Source organism: Protopterus annectens, chromosome 15.part0 (assembly GCF_019279795.1).
Source record: "Protopterus annectens isolate FY-2018-M chromosome 15.part0, PAN1.0, whole genome shotgun sequence".
In the NCBI taxonomy this organism is placed as follows: domain Eukaryota; kingdom Metazoa; phylum Chordata; order Ceratodontiformes; family Protopteridae; genus Protopterus; species Protopterus annectens.
The window spans coordinates 251,095,506-251,114,391 of record NC_056749.1 but is presented as its reverse complement, the minus strand read 5'-3'; the positions used below and the strand labels follow the sequence as shown (position 1 = coordinate 251,114,391).

The window sequence follows — 18,886 nt, the reverse complement described above, 5'->3', positions numbered from 1 at the left end:
ATTGTGACACAGAATTTTGTTATGTGTATAATAGAAACACTGAGATAGGGGAAGTAATGTAACATTTTGTAGACAGATTAAGAGATATAGTACAGTACAGTATACTATAGGATAGTATTGTTTAGTATTGTATAGTATATTATAGTATAGTATTAAATATAAGTGTAGTAGCAGTAATAGCCTCCTTTATGTAGGAGGCTGCATGACTGCTGAGTGCATGCCAGTATATATTGCTAGAGAGAAGAAGGTCTTAAGTATTTATTTTAATTTTGGAATGTAGCTGGCCAAAATGCCTAGGGCTAAGTTTTAGGTGTGTGCTTAACACAGGAATTGAGGTTAGTAGTATTCTATGATCAACCAAGGAACATTAGAAGTCTGATATTTCCATAGGTGATCTGTTCTAAGTTTAAACATATACAAAAGTGAATGGGCTGAAAGATGTCAATGTGTTTAAGAAGTGCCTTCAAGATCTGAGAAGAGGTCTGCCACTACTGTTCTGGAACTGTTTCTAGAACAGTTCTTCAAAATGCAGCAACTTGAACTCCCCTTGCTGACAGTTCAGTAATTGCCCATGTGGCCACTGCCAACACAGATGTCCACTTTTGCTGATATGTAGTCATTTGATATCAGAATATATATCTTAAGATGGGTTCATAATCTCCCACATAATAGGTACAGGACAAGTACCCCCCGTACACACACGTCATCCTCATCAGCTCCCTTTTTCCCATTTTCTACATGGTGTAGGAGCATCGTGTCCACTGTCAGCCCCACTCTCTGTTCAATGCCACTCTCCTACCTTCTTCAGCACTCATATCAGACTGTCATAGGTTTTCTCTCATACAATCCATCCTCCTCTTTGCTGGATACATGTGTCATATCCTCTTGCCATCTTCCGCTCTGTCTCATCTTCTTCACTAGATTGTTTTCTGCTTTTCTGTACAGGTGCCCAAACTACAGTAGTCTATTCTCTTTGACCCTTTCTGAAGCTGGGACTACTTTGGCGTCTGCTCATATGTCTTCATCTGCCCCATAGTATGCATCCTATTGCCTGTCTCAGGCACTTCATCTCCATCACCTCTGGCTTCCTCAACTTCTGCACCTTTACTGCCCAAGCTTCTGTGCCATACAGTCGTACTGATCACACCTTTGTTCTATAAACCTTACTTTTCAGCTTTTTTGACATTGTCCTGTAATACACTACCCCATGACAATCTGTGCCATTTGGCTTGCAGCCCCTCTGATTCTAGCTTTGACCTCCTCATTCAGTCTTCCCTTTTCCTCAACCACCCCTCCCAGACACTTGATGCTTTTAACCTCCTTCTCTGTTTTCCTTCTGTCTCACTTCTTAGCTTCTGAATCTGAACTGTTCATCTCCCATCATACTTTGTACTACTCTGCATATTCATTTATTAATCTCTAGATAATTCATGCAGTGTGATATGAGTTAGATACCTCTACACTGTCCACATTTATGAATGTCCACTTTGTTCTTGACTACTGGCACTAGTACTGTATGCCTGTCCTCCAGTCATCTGAAATGCTCCTTTCTCTCCATATGCTATAAGTACCCTTAGGAGCCATTTGTCCCCTATATTACCCAATATCTTTATCATATCACATTATATTATATCATATCATATTGTATCATATATTTGCTGTGTCCTCATCTGAGCCTGCTCCTTTCCCTGACTTCATCTTCCTAAGTGCTGCTCTTACATTTTCTGTGGTGGGTTCTTCCTCTTCTTTCATTGCAGGCTGTGTCTGGTGCAGTACAATGTCCGTGCATTTTTCTTTATTCAGAAGGTGCTTGAAATACCCTTTTCATCTGATTTTGATGTCATGTGGACTGGTGAACAGGTTGTTGCTGGCATCCCTTATGAAGGGTGTTTGACAATTTTCTTTACCTTTCTGTCTTTGCCTTGCAGCCTGATATAGTTTATTTGTGTCATCTACTAAGTCACTTTCCAAAAGCTGGCAGAATGCATGTGAGACTTTGCTCTTTGCTAATCCAACTCCTCCCTTAGCCTCTTTGTTAGCCAACTAGTATGCCTTTCTAGCTTGGTCTGTCTTTTCTATCTCCTACTTTTTCCTGCACTCATTCTTTCTTTTGATGACTTGCTGGACTTCTACATTTGACCACCAGCTTTCTTATGTACCTTATTTCCAAACCAGACTCAGACACATATCTGCTATGAAGTCCTCACACGTGCTGTTTTGAGGTAATGCCATTATTCTTCAAATCCACTTATTTCCTCTTCTTGAGGAGCCATAAGTAATTCCTTGAACTGTTGTGCTTTCTCTCCAGTCAATGTCCAGGTCTTCAGCATGGTTGGACTTAGAGCCTTCTCTGACCACTGTTTGCTGGTGATTGTGGCAACCAGTGGTTTATGCAATGTGTCAAAGTCTACCTGAGTTGCATTTTGGCCACTATAGTATGTGATTTTGTGACTGCCTCTCTTGCTGAACTATCTGTTGGCCACCATTAAGCTATTTAACAGAGAGATGTCTAGAATGGCCTCTCCTTCTTTATTCCTCTTGCCCCATCCATGTGGACTCAGGCAGTCCTCATATACTGTTTTGTCTGTCCCAGTATGTGCATTCAGGTCACCTATTAGCAACACCAAATTAATGCTGTCCTGCTTTATCTAGTAGGTCCTGCAACTGTGGATGCACTCTTTTCTTCAGTATCACAACCCTGCTGTGGGGCATATGCTGAGATTATGAGTACTGCCCTGTCCTTACACTGGAGCCTGTTTGCCATGACACTGCCACTAATTCTGATGACATCCCTCACTGTCTTCTGAAGCCTCTCCCTCACTACAATTCCCAGACCATTTCTATTCTTTCCTTCTACTGAGTGGTAGACTCTGAATCTCAAACAAAGTGGCTTTGCTGCACTGCCCTTCCATCATGTCTCTTGGATACAGATGATGTCCAGCCTCCTCCTTACCACCATGTCATCCACTTCCAAGCTGCATCCTGTCTGTGAACCTACACTGAGTATAGCAATTCTTAGCTAATATTTGTCATATAGATTGTTTTTTATACCCAGCTTTTACTCAAGAGAGCTATCCCAGGTAACCCAAGCTGTGCAACTGGACATTAGCCAGCCAGAACCTTATTGATTTCTTATACAAACTTGTGCATTTCTGCTGTAATAGCCTTTGAGAAACTATGTTGTGAGTGTTACATTAGAGGACTTATACACTGAGCAATGGCAACATATCCATGTGCCACCTAACTAATGCACATTATGTGCTGTTTCTAATTTGGAAAACCTACTTCAGAAAAGGCATGGGCAGTATGTAAGTAGGCCATAAAAGTATTAGAAAAAAGGTAGATATGTGCCATCAAATATCTTGTAGAGACAGTAGTAAATATAGTCCAATATTTCCTAATAAGCCAGTTATATTTCTGAAATGAAGCTGTAGGTTCATATACCTTTTAGAAAAGTTCGTTTTGGTTCATTGAAAACATCTGAAAATATGCATGGGGAGGCAACTTTCATATATGAGTAACAAAATCAAACAAACTCTAAACATAGATTATGAGGGCAACCATTGTATAGTCTGGTTGCAACCAGGAGTAAGTGTTTGCTGGCATCCTAGATCTTTTTATTAAAAAGCATTTCTATGCATGTGTACATATGCATGTGTGTATTTGTGTGTTTGTGTGTGTGTCTGTGTCAGCATGCTTGCAACTCGCATGATGCTATAGTTAAATTTTAATTGGCAGGAGGAGAAACAATTCAAGATTAATGTCTTCTGCTAATCATGCTTATCATTGTAGCTCCTGCAGCAGTCACAGATTTGGTTCTGTCTGACAGAGGTATTCCACAGTCTCTCAAAGCAACTTGGAAACGGCCACCTGGAAATATAGACTTTTACAATTTGACTCTATCTCCTGGTGATAAGATCACAGAAAGAACTTTATCATCCTCAGAAACAGAGGCTGTTTTTAATAGATTAACACCTGGACAACTCTATAAGGTTACCATCATCACTGTAAGTGGAGAACTGCAAGCTAAAAGTACAGCAACTGGAAGGACAGGTACGTTCCAATATTAACAGTGTTATTTTCAGATTATCAGGTGATACTCAAGTTGCATTCTGTTACAAACAAGACAAATGCATCTATCACGCTCCTTCATTTTGAATTGTACTAGACTATACATTTAGGTTATGTATTTATGTGGCCTGCTGTTGAAATATACTGATTCTCAGCCATTTCCTGCAAATGGACACAAGAAAAAATGTGATTCAATAACTAAAATTAGTGAAAGATGCATTTGCTGTGCCTAAAACCATTACCTGAAAAGAAGCAAAATTAAAATTTCAGATCTGAAATTCCTGTTGAAATGTCTTAAAATCTTTAGCAAATGTACTACTCGATAGAAAAGTTTTTGTTCTAACAAAGCAAATTACCAGGACTTTTTTGGAAATCTACTGTACTGAAAGTTAGATTTCAAAATCATTCACAGAACTAGTCCTCATCAAAATCTACCTTTCAGGTCGTAATTATGTAAACTAGGATGAAAGATGGTTTAATTCCCTTAAATCTATTATTTAGTGTGCCTTAGACAGCATCCAAACACTATTCATCTTTAGCAAATGCAGATGCTAAATACAAGTAATTCCAATTACTCTGCAAGTACTATATTAAAATATCAGATGTTAGCAAAAGAAAACGTATACTTAAGTGCAATCAGCTCATGTTATGGGTATTCACCGAGCAAGCCAAAGGTGAAAATACCATTATTTTAGTCTTTAGACAATTGGATGTGGAACAGGAAATTCATCCCTGGTTTGGCACCTATGCCTCTAATAGACACAGGCAGCCTGTAAATGGTTCTTCTCCCAGGCCCCTACTTGTAAATATTTCATCTCCCAAGGCCCTGCTTACACTTATCAAGGGTACCAGAACTTGTAAGAGATTTGGGATGCATGGCTAGGCTTAAATTGACCCTTGCAGTCATTAACTTAGTAAACATCTATGAACGTGTAAACCTATGAACTACCCTTGACCCAACCCTGCCTGCTCCTTTGTGTCTCAGTAATAACTGAGCACTTTTGTTTTGCTCTTCTCTCCATTACAGCATCTGCAGTGCATTTCAATCTGATCGCCCTGTCTGTGCAACGATACTTCAAATATTTTGTGTAGAATGTTTTAGTGCATCTTTTTCTTCTCATTCTGTGCCAACAGTCAGCTTTTCCCTTTGTTACTGAGTGACCACAAAGAGGCATCACCCAGACATCCAGTCGATTATTTGCTTGTTACCCCCACAACAGTCTGTATAAGTACATCTCCAAAAATGCTAAACACACTGCTGCTTGTATTCTTCCTTACATGAATAAAATCCTGACGTCATGACGTATATAAGCTGCTTGACAGACATGCATCACTGGTCTGCCCTGCTGCAACAGCTAACTTCTGCTGGATGCCATTATTCCATTTGAATGGGTCACCCCCCACCTCCCATTCCCAGGATGGATGAGCTACCTTCAGCCAGTCACTAACTCCCTTCTTAGCTAACTCCTCCAACACATAAGGGGCTAGTTAATCCTGTAACATAGCTAGGGTTTTATACCTCTATGCCATGTAGCAATCTAGATTCTTCTTGAACTTGTGCTCCTTTTTATTTCTGCCCCTACCAAGTGTCCCATGAGAAAGCAAAGTATCCATATCATATCATATCACCCTGTGCATTTCACTTCACCAGTTTATGCATACTATGCTCTGAGAGTATGTATACATATCCTTTGCCATCCAGACCCTCGTCATTTTAATACATATGCATTGTACACAGACTCACCTTTGACCACTACACCTCTGCTGTGGTTATAAAATCCATCTATCTTGCACAGCTTATCCTTTGTGGTTTCTCTTTAAGGTTCAAAGAAGTTGTAGTCTCACTTTATTCATCCCTTCTTAGGCCCATCATTAAATATAATGCATCCTTTGTTGTGCATCTCACTAAGCATGTAAACTAGGTTGACAGATTTCATTGTTTCCTTAACACAGAGATCTCAGGCCCCAGTACACTTACTCTGATAGACTTAAAGCCTTTTCCCTGTACTCAGTGCTGTACACATTCCTGAGTGGTGACCTCTGCTCAGCCTTCTTCTGCACTATGAATGACCCAGCACTGTTTGAATTCTTTCACCAAGCTAGAACCTGTGGCAAAGCAGACACCTAGAGTTTTAAATCTATCCTACCACATCAGCAACATGACATGGAATGAGAGATACCTAACACAATGGCTACCCCATTTCTGATATAGGCTACCCTCACTTATCAAGCAGAATACTTCCCCAGCAACCTTTAAACCTAGTCTGGATAGATGCATAATCACAAATTTTCACCAGGAATATGTGGAGAAAGTTTATAGGGGCATTGTTGTCTCCCACAGTACTGGGTGATGAGGGTGATCTTCTGTATAGTCTCCCAGGGTTGTAAGCCTAGTAAAGTCCTGTAAACCTATGAACCTATAGACCCACACTACCAGTATGGTCTTCCTTTTTGTCTATGACCTCCAGTAGAACATACATTACTCCAATGCTACCTTATCAGAGCCATATACAAAGTGAGAGCAATTTCAGAATCACTGGACCCCATTCCACTTGTACTACAGTACAGCACCCTGCTGGCCATTACAAAGCCATTTTGTACTCTACTGTATTATTTATTTACTTATTTGACTTTGTTTACCAGGAAAGTGTGACTGGGCAACACCTCTTTTCAATAGTGGTACAGGTAGAAAAACTCCATATTACATACATTTGAATGAGCTGACAGTAACAATATACAATAATACTTAGGATTATATAACTTAATAGGTGATTTTCATGTTACACACACTATGTACTATGTAAAGCATGTTAAGTTCAGACACTTCTGTAGAAGATATCATATATAGTACGTAAAGTAAGTGAATCAACAGAACATTCAGGATTATTTTACAATGTGTATAACATCCCACTTTAATGTTAGCACACAGACAACAGATACACCATGTGCATATTTTCTCAAATCAGCTATATTCCCTACAACCCCATAACCAGGAGAGTGTTATAATTAAATTTTGCATACTTAGTGATATTTGTTTAATCTGACTGTATGATGTGGGGAATTAGTACTGGGATTAGTACAAGGGCAGTACTTTTATATTGATAGCTATGATTTCATTGGGTTTGTAAATTACAGATGGGAAAAGATTTAGAATAAGAAGGGGACTTGGTAATGGCACTGTTACACGTGCAGGGCCATTTGTCTGAGAGATATTTTAAATTGCAGATAAAATAAGATAGTTCTGATATCTGCTGGGATCACGTTACAGAGTTTAGCAATATTAACAGAGGATACAGTAACTTTTTTGATGTTTGGATTTGTGAGTGAGTACCAGGTGCTGATTTAGTAAATGTAGCTGGTGGGGGGGGGTGTACTAATTTAATAACTGGCTGGTGATAATGCATCTGTCTGGGGAACAGAGGATATTGTAAGCAGCTGAAATATTAAAGGTTAATTGACTAATAGATTAAAGACTAGTAAATTAGATAATGCCAGCCTTTTAGGGGAGTCGAGTGCCACATAGTGAAATGTTTGGTTAAAGTGGTTCATAGGCAGGTACTAGGCTATTGGTCCAAGGGCCTAAGTAAGCCTAGCCAACAATAAACAGCCACTGCAAGGCTGGAACCCAGGACCCTGCACACCATAGCCAAAGTGATTTGCTGCTAAGCCATGTCAGATATAAATAAATAGCCCATGCAGGTCTTGAACCCAGGACCCTGCACACTACAATCACAGCACTTAACCACTAAACCATCCGATCTGGCTAAATATGCAATTTTACTTACTATGAGACTGCTCCATTCTAGCTAGCTGACAGGACTGGAAACAGATGAGGCATACAGTAAACAGGTCTAACCTATATTCTTACATTTATATTCTGTTAGCAATTGTTTTAATTTATAGAGAACTCATCATTTATGGATACTTTTTTGAACTGTTGTTGTGTTGGATGTACTGACTGAATATTAATCCGTGGTATTCTGTTATTATTCCTGGTAGTTTTGTATTCTGTTCTTATGAATAGATAGAGTGAAATACAGCCAACTAAGCTGAAAATAAAGCACTAAAAATAATAACAGTAAGTACCTTCATATAAATAAAAAGACTTCATAAGAATGACAAAACACTCCGGAAATTAAACATTTTGAAAATATATACAAATTTTGTACTAGCTCAATTCTAGCATTATTGACGAATAATATTGTTAAGCCATTATAGTTTGGTTGTTGTGCCGAAGTGTTTGTTTTGTTTGGATATAGCTATAGTTTCCATTATTTCAGCTAGTTTTCAATTTTTGCAGAGAAATGCTACAGGTCATCTTGGAGCTTGGATTGATTAAAGCTGCCAAAATCCCTTTCCTTCTTTTTTTTGCAGAGGAATGGTCATCTTGGAGCTTGGATTGATTAAAGCTGCCTAAATCCCTTTCCTTCTTTTTGCAGAGGAATGCTACAGGTCATCTTGGAGCTTGGATTGATTAAAGCTGCCAAAATCCCTTTCCTTCTCTGACTTTTGTAGAATGAGCCTTTTAGTATGTTTTGTCTAAGTCTGTCATTAAATTCACAAATCTTAAATTAATTATTTGTTAAAGGGCAGCATCAGCTTGCTTTAATTTTTGTCTGTTATTTTTATTTAAGTACTTATCTGAGAATATTACAGTTTAACAAACTATGCAAGTAAAAGAAGATACCTATTAGGATGAACACAAAATTAAGACAGCAAAATAAAAGTATGGCTACACACATTATAATCTCTATTTCAGTCTGCCTAAGCTGAGCTTTAGAATGACCTATGGAGAATTAAGAAACAAGAAAAGAAAGAGGTTTACTGCATGGAAGTAATTTGTGCTACTTGTCTGCTATCCAAAGCTGCTGTAAAGGGTGAAATTAAAGGCTGAATGTTAGTTGAACAAGTGGTCTACAGCAGATTGAAGTGCTAGAAGGAACTGAGTAAATCTGCCTGGCATGGGCTGTCTCAGAAACAAAAAGAATATGGTAGTGAGTTACCAACTTTTCATCAAGCCTTAGGCTAAAAATTTCATATAAATATGTTTGACTAACAACACTGAAAATTCAATAATTCTGCAAAATAAAGAGCTTCAGTCTTTAACTAGTGAGAGCAGATGTTGCAAATCATTCTGAAATGTATGAATCACTGGTTTATAGAAATAGACAGAAATGAAAAAATGTATCTCTGAAACTTAATTTGTGATACTAGAATATTTGTTTCTTTGTTGTTGTTGTTTCTCTCTGTTTGTAATGAAGAAAAGTGGCCAACAATTTAATAGTAGTATTTCAAAGATGGGTGACAAAAGACTGCATAAGAACTTTTAAGTGTTCTGACCAATATAAAACAGACCCGTTTTTTTTTTTTAAATGTGAATGGGCATAAATTAATAAAACTGCTATTTTATTCATTGTAATAACATTTTACTATTTATTTTCAAAACTTTTGTAGTCCCTGATAACGTTACTAATGCAAAGCTGAGCAGTAGTGATTCACTGAGATCGCTGAAGGTGAATTGGCTTCCACCCAGAGGTGTGTGGGATCAGTATCGCATTATTTTGCTAAACCAATCTACTGTGATCCTGAATGTCACTGTTGCCAAAACCCAGAAGGAATATGAAATCAAAGATGTGGGACTTATTCCAGGAAGGCTGTATGATGCTGCTGTAATTGTGGAAAGTGGGCATTTGCAAAGCAGAGTCTATTGCTCTGGAAGAACTGGTAAGTGTGCTGCACACATTGTCTTCATGTATAATATTTAGTAAAGGGGAATGCATCCTTCATGATAAAAATAAATGAGAGGGGTAATAACCCACAGGATATTCATGTATAATGTTTAGTAACAGAGAATGCATAATTCATGCTAAAAATAAATGAGAGAGGTAACAGCCCACAGGATGTTAATGTATAATCTTTAATAATGGAGAATGCATCCTTTATGTTGAAAGTAAATGAGAACATTAATAATATAAAGCATGAGGGACATGACTTTCACTTCTTACACAACTACCCAACATGTGACTAGTGATCCTGATAATTTAGAGTCTGATTGAGAAATTATGTACTGACATCCGCGGTGGTGCAGCAGTAGCATTGTTGCCTCACAGCAAGAGGTTCTCCTTTTCGAGTCTCAGCTGTAGTACGGGGAGTGCCTTCTGTGTGGAGTCTGCATGTCCTCCCCGCAGTTGGGTGAGCATTCGAAAGACATGCGTAAATGGGCATGCCTTCGTTGAAGGTTGAACGTCGAGCTGGCACCTCAGCGTTCGTGAAAATCTACTGCCAATCATTAGCAGACCAGAGTTCCGCTGTGGCGACCCCTAACCGGGAAAAGACAAAAGACAAACAACAACATTGAGAAATGATGTACTAAGCATCCAGAGACATGATCTGCTTTCTCATGAAGGTGGAGCCGGGGGGAGCTAATAAAGCATATCTGTAGGTGAGTGTGTGTGGGGGTGTCCAAGCATTACATAAGCTAAATTCATGCATGCACCCTCACAACTGAGTGCTCACCCCAGGTGATTTCAGGGACTGAACAACATCAAAGATGATATATAATCAACCACCTGGCACTCCAGCCCTTCTACAGTTATCAGTGCTCAATAGCCTTGCAGGGATTTCTTCACTAAAGTGGATGGAGCATCCTAGTGAAGAGACATGCAAGAGTATCTGAAACACAGAGGAATGATGACTCAGTAAACGTGCAGGTAGGATCTGGAGGTCAGTGGCAGAAAAGCAAGGAGAAACAGAATTGATTCCACAAATATTATTATGTATTATAACATGGACCATTTTACTTACCGTCAGTTTTTATTTCTTACTGAAAAGACTAAAGTACAAGGGGTGGGATCAACAATAAAGGTGCAAATGAAGGCAGTGGCTGTTAAGAGGTTTGTATAATGCCTACTTCTTGTTTCATACTATGGATCTCTAAATAAGTAATCTTACAACATCACCAAATAATATTCAACCTAAGAAATTCAGTTTCAAAAAAAAAAAAACATTGCTCGTCTCTTCCCATCATGGCTCTACTTTCTATATGTTTGTTAATAGTCTGATACTATAAATTGTATAACAATAATTCTGTTTCTGTGTCTTTTTCCATGTTCTGTGTGGCAGTCTTGGTATGAATTCTCTATGTATGCATATCCACAGTCAGTACATTGGTTTAGATGCTTCTAGTCTCGCGTAACAATACTGTCACTTCACCATTCAGGGTAAATCCAAAGCACCTCAAGGCAATCCAACAGAATACAAAAGATCAAACAATGAAATACGGGAAAAATGATAATTTATTTAAGTTTAGGAGTGCAAAATGCATACAAGTGCTTTCTTGCTCACAAATCGTTATCAGCTTGAAGAAAATGTTAAGGAAAACACTCAGGTGGTCCATGGCGCAAACATGAAATAAAGAAAACCGCAAGAAAATTTTATTCTAGTTGTAATTAATGAAAGTAAGGTATTTTTGTTAAATCGTGTAAAGAGGATACACCAGGACAATCGAAGCCAACCAAAATCTGAAAATAGACTTTTATTGAGACAAGTATAAAAATAAGTGAGTGCTTTCACGTCTCCTGGACGCTTCATCAGACTTAATTAACCATCACTACAACACATCTTTATATAATAGTAGGATAGCTCCTATTGGAGAACTGATACAATACTCAATAAGGAAAGTAGTTAATTAATAAAAGCAGATGCAAAGTAAATAAAGTGCTCCATTGCTAATAGGTACTATGCAGCTTATATGATGGACATTAAGAACAAACATAAAAAAATCATGTACTAATATATATATATATATATATATATATATATATATATATATATATATATATATATAATTACAAAAGTGCCTGTGCACATCAAAACTTAAGACAAAAACATATAAGTGTAAAAAAGTGTAAAAATGAGGAAATACATACACTAATAAAACACTCCAAAAACTTTAAAAACTAATGTTTAAAAGCTAATTGCTTATGTTTAAAAGGCCTGTCTGCCAAGAAAGGTCTCAAGGAACCTTTATCATTAAGGCCACGTCCTTTATATGCTGCTAGCTTAAGTATCCATTTGATCTCCCTCTTCTCTACATTATTACGTATGCAGCCTAATCTCTCAGTTCTATAAACATGTTCCAACACTAGGAAACTAAAAATATGTGTACTGTCTCTATGTAGCACATGGTAGGCTAGTGCATTGGTCTCATCTTCTTTATTAATGGCATAAATATGTTCCCTAATGCATTCCTTAAGAGTTCTAGTGGTCATGCCTACATAAAAACATTAACATTTATAGCATTGAGCTAAATAAACCACATTTCTAGTTTTACAATCAGCATATTTATTGAACTCATATCTTTTACCTGTATCTGGATGTATGAATTCATTAGAATTCTTAATGTAACTGCACTGATTACAGGTATGACATGCTCGTGTACCTTTCCTTTGTGATATCAAACCATCTTGTCTATTGTGGTCATAGCATAGTAACCTCTTCAGAGACTTGGTGTTCTTATAACTAAATGAGGGTTTGTCTCCTACTACTCTCATAATATCTTCATCAAGTTGTAAGATATTCCAATGTTTTTTTAATAGTATCAACTATAGAAGAGTTGTTGTTGGTATATGATATTGCTAACCTTCTTTTACTAATGTTAACATGGTTACTACTGGTCCTAGCTGAACCCTCTCAGAGTGTGGATGTTAGTGAGCTTATTGTTGACATTAAGCAGTTCACTAGGAATGTTGCTTTAGCATTACAGTTTAAGAATGATGAAACTCATGCTATGAATATTGCTTTCAAAAAACCATCTGCGTATATACCACCTTCGCATTCTCTATTAGACAGCTTTGAGAAAGCTTGTGTGAATGAATTTTTGCTATACTTTGAAAATAATAGTATTAAACCCGATTTTTTTAATTTAACGAAGGAAGAGAGACTAGCTCTTAATACTTTAAAGAATAATACAGATATAATTATTAGACCTGCTGACAAGGGAGGAGCCACAGTAGTTTTAGATAAAGTGTATTATGATAACAGAATTATTGATTTATTGTCTGATTCTAAAACCTATGCTAAACTTGATTCTGTGGGTTTAGACAAGCTTATTAAAACAATGCACGCCAATTTCTATGATATGTTGATATGTTATATAATAGATGAAAATTTATATCACTATTTTTTAATTGAGAAACCTCTATTTCCAATATTCAGAGCTCTTCCGAAGATTCATTAGAATTTGTATAGCCCTCCACTTAGACCGATAGTCTCGGGGAGAGGTTGGCTCACAGAGAGTATTTCTATATTCCTAGAGAAACAACTTAGGCCAATAGTAGATGAAACTGTAATTATACTTCGTGATACACAACATTTTTTAGAGACTTTAGCTTGTCATAACAGAATTGATGAAGTCATGGACTCAGACTATTTAGTCACGCTGGATGTAACAGCCCTGTTTACGAGTATACCTAATGATGTTAGTATTGAATATTTGACATTGTTTCTATTACAAAAAGGGATGTCTAACAGAAAGATTATTATGATTACTATGTTGTTGGATCTGGTCCTCTCCAATAATGTTTTTACATCTCACAATAGTTATTATCTTCAAATTAAAGGTGTAGCGATGGGCACATCATGTGCCAACTCATATGCTAATTTAGTCTTAGCATATTGGGAATCTACTTATGTCTTAGAGCATGAAATCTACTCTAAATATATTAGATATTACATGAGATTTGTAGATGATGTTTTTTTGATTTGGAGAGGGGATCTTGCTACTCTACGAGAGTTTATTACATATGTTAATGGTACCACTACATTTTTAGAACTGACCAATACTGCATCTCTGACTAAAATAGAGTTTTTAGATGCACCAATAAGTAAAGACAAAGGGAAACTTACCACTGAAGTTTTTAGTAAACCTTTTTGGAGGAACAATATACTTCATAGAGACAGTATGCATCCTCCACATGTATGCAAGAGTGTTATTAAGAATCAAGCAGCACGTTTTTCAAGAATTACTAGTGATGATTTAGTGTTTACAGAAGCTATTAAAATATGGAGGATGAGTTTACAGGTAGAGGCTATCATAAGAGAGAACTCAGTGGACTATTTAGCACAGAGTGTGATGGTAAGGATAAACCATATATATATACAGGACTATGCCTTCAGCTAGGACCAGTAGTAACCATGTTAACATTAGTAAAAGAAGGTTAGCAATATCATATACCAACAACAACTCTTCTATAGTTGATACTATTAAAAAAACATTGGAATATCTTACAACTTGATGAAGATATTATGAGAGTAGTAGGAGACAAACCCTCATTTAGTTATAAGAACACCAAGTCTCTGAAGAGGTTACTATGCTATGACCACAATAGACAAGATGGTTTGATATCACAAAGGAAAGGTACACAAGCATGTCATACCTGTAATCAGTGCAGTTACATTAAGAATTCTAATGAATTCATACATCCAGATACAGGTAAAAGATATGAGTTCAATAAATATGCTGATTGTAAAACTAGAAATGTGGTTTATTTAGCTCAATGCTATAAATGTCAATGTTTTTATGTAGGCATGACCACTAGAACTCTTAGGGAACGCATTAGGGAACATGTTTATGCCATTAATAAAGAAGATGAGACCAGTGCACTAGCCTACCATGTGCTACATAGAGACAGTACACATATTTTTAGTTTCCTAGTGTTGGAACATGTTTATAGGACTGAGAGATTAGGCTGCATACGTAATAATGTAGAGAAGAGAGAGATCAAATGGATACTTAAGCTAGCAGCAGATAGAGGACATGGCCTTAATGATAAAGTTTCTTTGAGACCTTTCTTGTCAGACAGGCCTTTTAAACATAAGCAATTAGCTTTTAAACATTAGTTTTTAAAGTTTTTGGAGTGTTTTATTAGTGTATGTATTTCCTCATTTTTACACTTTTTTACACTTATATGTTTTTGTCTTAAGTTTTGATGTGCACAGGCAGTTTTGCAATTATATATATATATTTTTTTTAGTACATGAATTTTTTATGTTTGTTCTTAATGTTCATCATATAAGCTGCATAGTACCTATTAGCAATAGAGCGCTTTATTTACTTTGCATTTGCTTTTATTAATTAACTACTTTCCTTATTGAGTATTGTATCAGTTCTCCAATAGGAGCTATCCTACTATTATATAAAGATGTGTTGTAGTGATGGTTAATTAAGTCTGATGAAGCGTCCAGGAGACGTGAAAGCGCTCACTTATTTTTATACTTGTCTCAATAAAAGTATTTTCGGATTTTGGTTGGCTTATATTGTCCTGGTGTATCCCCTTTACATGATTTTTGGACTTTTATTTCTTTTTGAAGGGGATACTTCATCCTGATTCGTGTTTATTTGCTTTTTCATTATTTTTGTTAAATACTTATACATTATAAAAATAAACTATTAAGAAATTCCTGTTGAGTTTTAAGACTTTTACACAGTTCTATATGAATGCAAGTGTGAGAGAGATCATGCAGGCAGTTTACCCCAGAGCAGAACGAGAGTACAGCTTTGGGTGCCAATATAAGTAAAAATCTGTCAGAAGTTTTGGGTGTCGATATAAGTAAAAATCTGTCAGAGCCAAATGATACCATACAATATCACCAACATAGAACAGCTATTGTGGATTACCAATGATAATCAGATGAAAGTAACATTCAAATAAGAGGCCTTAATACCACTGAATGGCTGTATCATGAGAGGCATCTCACACCCTAGTTATCTCCCATAGAAATGTAGTGCTTATTGCTTCACTTATTAGTGATTGTAACAACAGTAACTGACACCCTGTGTATGGTGTATGTAATTATACACATATTTAGATGCCTTCAGTCTTAGTAGTTTCTGAAGAGGACAGTATAGTACATGACACCTGCTTGCTGTGACTGACTTCCTTTCTGTCTTCATTATTAGTCCTTAAGGGGTCAGTAGCCCTAGGAACAAAATTATCACATCTTAGTGTTTTTAAGGCAATATTCATCAGTGCTTCACTAGCTACAAAGTAACATATGTAGTGCTTTAGCTTTTATTAAATAAACTCACATTATTCATCTAGCCTATCATATAAAATAAGTGATTATTATGTATAAATTAGCATCAGACAAGTATACCTTATTGGCAGGATATACACACACACACACACACACACACACACACACACACACACACACACACACACACACACACACACACACACACACACACACACACACACACACACACACACACACACACACACACACACACACACACAAAAACACTTATTACCGGGAAATGTTAAAAGGATTAGTTTGCAAATCATTTATTTTTTAACAGTCACATGTATGACCAGAGTAAATTATACTGCAGAACTTGACCCCTATACTTGCTCCACTATATTATGCATGCGTTCTTCTCTTGGCTGCACATGGAAATGCAGTTTGCCTTTGTTTGCTTCTCACAGTTAGGGATTTATTTTTCTACATTCTGAACATACTGCCAAATGAGTGAACATTGCCATCTGCTGGATCAACACAATAATTACTTTATTTAAGGAAAAACATTCAATTGCTTAGTTCTTTCCAGCTACATCCTTTCATAATGTTTTTCTTACATTTATAATTGTTTGTGTCTTTCGGCTTTTCCCAGTTAGGGGTCACCACAGCGGAACTCTGGTCCGCTAATGATTGGTAGTTGATTTTTACGTGCCAAGTTACCAGCCCTGACGCAGAACCTTCAACGAAGGTACGCCCATTCATGCATGTCTCCAGGCAGAAGACGCTCTAGCTGAGAATCAAACCAGACAGCATTTTACTGTGAGGCGACAACACTACCACAGCACCACCACTGTGGTTTTCTTACATTTATAATAATAAAGGAAATTTGCAGTTGTATTCCCAAAATCATTAAGTTGTTTAACCTTTACAGCATATCTTATGCCACAATAAAAGGCATTTCTGTTGTTGTAATTGTTCTTTGTTTTCTGTATATTCAAGATGTATTGTCATGCATCCCTTTTCAATATTACTTTTATTATTTTTGTTTATCTATGCATAAAACATAGCAAGTTAATTACTCATTATGAATTTAGATATATAAAAGTCTACTGTCCCAGAGGGTATCAGCCCTGACTGTGATCCAGGGGCCCCTAACACATTCAGTATTTCCAGCACCTATTGGAGCTGATGAGGGGGAGGGATGATGCAGCTTTGTGTGATTGCTTTTATTCAGGAGAAAGGGGTAAGGAAAATTAAATGGCATTATGGTGAAATATTAATTGATGCTGCAATGGAGATCAAAGTCTGGAATTATGCTAGGCATTCAGGTTAATGTGGACAAGTTTACACAGTGACCTTTAAAAGTGAGACAGAAAGCTCCTTCACTATGCCAAATAGGAGGCATTGGCCTATAAACAGAAGCACCGACATGAAGGTGGTAGGGCCACCATCATAAGTGTCAGTACTAAAATTGTGAGCAGCTGAAGAAGCTCTTTGACCCACTCTGCTACATCACTGTTACTTCACCAATACTAGGGGATACTAGTGACCCTGTCTGGGAGGGATATAAATGAGGCAAAGAATAATTCATATGAGGATGAAGTCGGGCTCATGGAGTATATTGTGCCATTACAAAGAAATGCAGAAAAAGGGTGTCCTAACTAAAAAATATAAAAATAGTAAAAAGAAAGACCCCCCCCCCCCGCCAGGAATCTTAGTAAGAATCAAGGCATGGAAGTGTTAGATTTTTGTTCACTGCTACCTGTTGTCTAAGTTGATGTGTGTGTCCACCTCAGTCTATAGCCAGATTTTGCCCTGAAATGAAAATGATACCATTTGAAGACAGACTTCAACTTATAAAAATGGTTGTACTCCCCAATGTTTTATATATGATAAAATTAACTGCCTTTGTTCTGAACAACATAAAAACTTTTAACAATAAATGATTTAGTTTTTTATGGTATCTTGAAAAAAAAAAACAGGATTGCTTTCAAATACCATATAATATCTCGGGGAAAGGGAGGAATTAAGCAATCTGATATGGAGACTGTACAAAGGCAATCTCCTTTAAAGTAGCAGCGCACTGGTTAGATAACAGACATAAACTTATTTGAAAAAAAATCTGCATTTGGACTTCTTAATACTCAAAGAAGGAAATTAACAATTGTTTCTGAGAAGGTCATAGAAAACCATATGCATTAATTATATGCAACCACGTCCAATATATATTTACACACCCACTCAAACTGAATAAGTTAATAGCATGTTAGAAATGTCAAAAATATCTGTAACAGCTCATCTTGTCTTGAAAATGTGGTTCAAATTTTTTAAATACTTTAGCTCCTCAAAATGTCTGCCTGAGACATCTTACATCATAAATATGTCACAATTCAAGAGGAACAATGTTATAGTTTAGTGCAATCATTTCAAAGATAGGGACTTAATGTCAGTTGAGAGTTTGATATCAGAACTCAAGTTAGACCCTCACGACTGGATTTTGTTACAGAGCATTTGAAATCAGTTCTATGAATTAATACACATGCAACAAAAAAATACCAATACACCAGTAGAATATCTTTCTCTTTATAAAAGTTGCCTTTGCAACTATATTATTAGATCTATACAAAATGTTGCATGCTTCAAGGACAACATTCACAACAAGTTGTGGAATTTTATTTTATTAGAAGAAAATGGAAATATATCAGAGGACAATAAGATAGCTTATGTTAACATCAATAAGGGAATCATCTGATTCAGTTCTGGTGAGAATTTATATGGAAATGTTTACATAAAG

At 36.7% G+C, this 18,886-nt stretch overlaps 1 protein-coding gene across 3 annotated transcripts in view; it reads left to right on the top strand.

Annotated features, from left to right (window-relative positions):
* The window catches only part of PTPRB (protein tyrosine phosphatase receptor type B), a 796,390-nt gene that overhangs the window by 557,520 nt on the left and 219,984 nt on the right, over window positions 1–18,886 (top strand). For all 3 annotated transcript variants that reach the window (XM_044057004.1, XM_044057003.1, XM_044057005.1), the window contains 2 exons: window positions 3,793–4,053; window positions 9,526–9,795. In XM_044057004.1, the coding sequence (XP_043912939.1) occupies window positions 3,793–4,053; window positions 9,526–9,795 (531 nt within the window). The remainder of the gene's footprint in view (window positions 1–3,792; window positions 4,054–9,525; window positions 9,796–18,886) is intronic.